Source organism: Perissodus microlepis, chromosome 18 (assembly GCF_051167445.1).
Source record: "Perissodus microlepis isolate ML-2025 ecotype Zambia chromosome 18, ASM5116744v1, whole genome shotgun sequence".
NCBI lineage: Eukaryota > Metazoa > Chordata > Actinopteri > Cichliformes > Cichlidae > Perissodus > Perissodus microlepis.
In genome coordinates, this window is record NC_140478.1 from 36,235,180 (window position 1) to 36,238,463 (window position 3,284).

General features: G+C 41.3%; 1 protein-coding gene across 1 annotated transcript; it reads left to right on the forward strand.

Annotated features, from left to right (window-relative positions):
* The first annotated feature begins 659 nt into the window (after nt 1-659).
* LOC146368871 (tripartite motif-containing protein 16-like) lies at nt 660-2,795 on the forward strand. Its single transcript, XM_084911342.1, has one exon. It carries the CDS (start codon nt 711-713, stop codon nt 2,382-2,384), a length of 1,674 nt encoding a protein of 557 aa, XP_084767468.1. The 5' UTR covers nt 660-710; the 3' UTR covers nt 2,385-2,795.
* Nucleotides 2,796-3,284: the final 489 nt, after the last annotated feature.

Sequence of the window (3,284 nt, forward strand, 5' to 3'; positions counted from 1 at the left end):
TGAGTGCAACCACATTTATCATCTACCACACCCATGAGACATGCCCCACAGCCGTGCACAAATACAGTGAGTCCATTTAAACCAACCCACTTAGTCAGAAGGAACAACTCATATGGCTCCTACAGACAGGTTAACAAATACAAACATAATGAAAAATTTCTTGAAGGTGACTGTTTTTCTCTGATTATATTCAATATTGTATTTTGAAAGAAGCTATTTTAAACTCTTTACATGTTCATCTGGCGAAAGAAAAATGATTTTCTTATAACTAAAATAGATCGAGAAGTACGCTTTCATTAACTCATCTATATAAAGTATTTTGTTGAGGGTACAGAAGCCGTGGTAGTTTATCTTGATACAACAAGAGTAATCTCCATATATTTCAACTATTTCCTGGAAAAGAAATGTGAACTTTAACCTCAAAACAAGTAGTTTTATCTTAAGGAGGCTCTAATACTTTGTAATAAACAAACCACACCCTGGCTCTTGTCACTGCCAGGATATTTCTTTAGCGCCTCCCTTCACAGATGTGTCTGTATCAGGATGGGTCTAAACAACATGGTGTAAATGCAGTTGCTGGTGAGCCTCATTTCCTGTAGGAGGTGAACAACAGCAGAGATCTGTTTCCCTTCAGAGCACAGAGGTTGTTTCTGTTCAGAGAAAGTGAAACTGTCTGACAGTCACTGAGAGACGGTGAAACGGCACAGCACATGAATCAAATGGATCAAACAAAATTCTGCTGTTCAGTCTGTTTGGATCTACTGAAGGATCCGGTGGCTATTCCCTGTGGACACAGCTACTGCATGAACTGTATTAAAAGCTTCTGGGATGAAGAGGAAAAGAAGAAAATCTACAGCTGCCCTCAGTGCAGACAGACTTTCACAGCGAGGCCTGTCCTGGTGAAAATCACCATGTTAGCAGATTTAGTGGAGGAGCTGAAGAAGACTGGACTCCAAGGTGCTCCTGCTGATCACTGCTATGCTGGACCTGAAGATGTGGCCTGTGATGTCTGCACTGGAAGAAAAATGAAAGCCTTCAAGTCCTGTTTAGTCTGTCTGGCATCTTACTGTGAGAAACACCTTCAGACTCATAATATTGTTGCAGCTTCATTCAAGAAACACAAGCTGGTGGAGCCCTCCAAGAAGCTCCAGGAGAACATCTGCTCTCATCATGATGAGGTGATGAAGATGTTCTGCCGTACTGATCAGCAGAGTATCTGTTATCTCTGCTCTGTGGATGAACATAAAGGCCACGACACAGTCTCAGCTGCAGCAGAAAGGACTGAGAGGCAGAGAGAGCTGGAGGTGAGTCGACAAAACATCCAGCAGAGAATCCAGGACAGAGAGAAAGATGTGAAGCTGCTTCAACAGGAGGTGGAGGCCATCAATCAGTCTGCTGATCAAACAGTGGAGCACAGTGAGAAGATCTTCACTGAGCTGATCCATCTCATCCAGAAAAGAAGCTCTGATGTGAAGCAGCAGATCAGATCCCAGCAGGAAACTGAAGTGAGTCGAGTCAAAGAGCTTCAGGAGAAGCTGGAGCAGGAGATCACTGAGCTGAAGAGGAAAGATGCTGAGCTGAAGCAGCTCTCACACACAGAGGATCACATCCAGTTTCTACACAACTACCCCTCACTGTCAGCACTCAGTGAGTCTACAGACTCATCCAGCATCAATATCCGTCCTCTGAGCTACTTTGAGGATGTGACAGCAGCTGTGTCAGAGGTCAGAGATAAACTACAGGACATTCTGAGAGAGGAATGGACAAACATCTCACTGACAGTCACTGAAGTGGATGTTTTACTGTCAGATCCACCAGCAGAGCCAAAGACCAGAGCTGGATTCTTAAAATATTCATGTGAAATCACACTGGATCCAAACACAGCAAACAAACAGCTGTTATTATCAGAGGGGAACAGAAAAGTAACATTAACGGAACGACAATATTATTCTGATCATTCAGACAGATTCACTGGATCGTGGTCGGTCCTGAGTAGAGAGAGTCTGACTGGACGTTGTTACTGGGAGGTGGAGTGGAGAGGGAGAGGGGTTCGTGTGGCAGTCACATACAAGAATATCAGCAGAAAAGGATTGGGTAATGAATGTCGATTTGGATGTAATGACCAATCTTGGGCATTAAATTGTAACAACAACAGTTATACATTTTTGTACAGCAACATCCAAACTCCTGTCTCAGGTCCTCGTTCCTCCAGAGTAGGAGTGTACCTGGATCACAGAGCAGGTATTTTGTCCTTCTACAGCGTCTCTGAAACCATGACTCTCCTCCACAGAGTCCAGACCACATTCACTCAGCCGCTCTATGCTGGACTGTTGATTTACTATAGTGGACTTGAAGATACTGCTGAGTTTGTTAAAGTGAAATAGACTGAAGTCTTTCATATTGTGGGTTTAAATCTGTATTTTAGTTTCATTTTATTTTCTCTCCATCATTTCTGCACAGAGATCAGCTGTCAGTCAAACATTATGGGTGGTACCTCCACATCTTCTAGTTGTTCTCTTGATGTTTCTGAGTTTTTAAAGGAGATCTTTCCTGTGACTGTTTATGGAGGCTATCACTGCTCATCATCATTTTGATTTACTAAAATATTTCTCCACATGAAAATGTAAACTTCTCTATCCTCTAAATGTTTCTGGAATATTTGTATTGAAAAATGTCGACATTTCTCTTTATGAGTATGGCAGACCATGTGTGTGTGTTTGTGTTTGTTTTTGTCAAAATCATCAAACAAATGAGGAAAAACTGTGATTTTAATGAATGAATTCATATATTGTGTTGATGTTTTATTGTGTGAATAAACTGGAAGGTTTGACTATAAATCAAACTTTGAACAAAGTCTTTTCTTCTGTCTTCATTCCAGGATCTCACTCAAATCTGATGCAGAAAATATGAAACTAATCTGAGAGAATAACTGAAGCAGTTTTCCTCCTGAAGCATCACAAAGTTCAGAGTTCATGTTTAGAGCAGAAGATTCAGCAGTCGCTCTGTGACCTTTCAACTTTCTTCACTAAAACAGCTTCATTACAGAGAAACAAGTCACATTTTCTTGATGTTCTTAAGTCCTTTAAAATGTGTTTAATGGTCCTTGAATGCAGCATCAGTGTCGCAGGTTTAAAAGGTCACTTTCTGTTGTGTTCAAAGATTTCCTTCAGATATGGTCTTTAATCAGTAAAGCCAGTGATACAGCAGTGTCATTAGCTGTGTTATTGGCACCAGGCTGTGTTTATGTATGTGTTTAATTCTGTCTGAGGATGTCTTCAGCATGA

What these genes read in the sequence shown, in the direction of transcription:
- LOC146368871 (XM_084911342.1), top strand. Translation starts at nt 711, where the DNA reads ATGAATCAAATGGATCAAACAAAATTCTGCTGTTCAGTCTGTTTGGAT.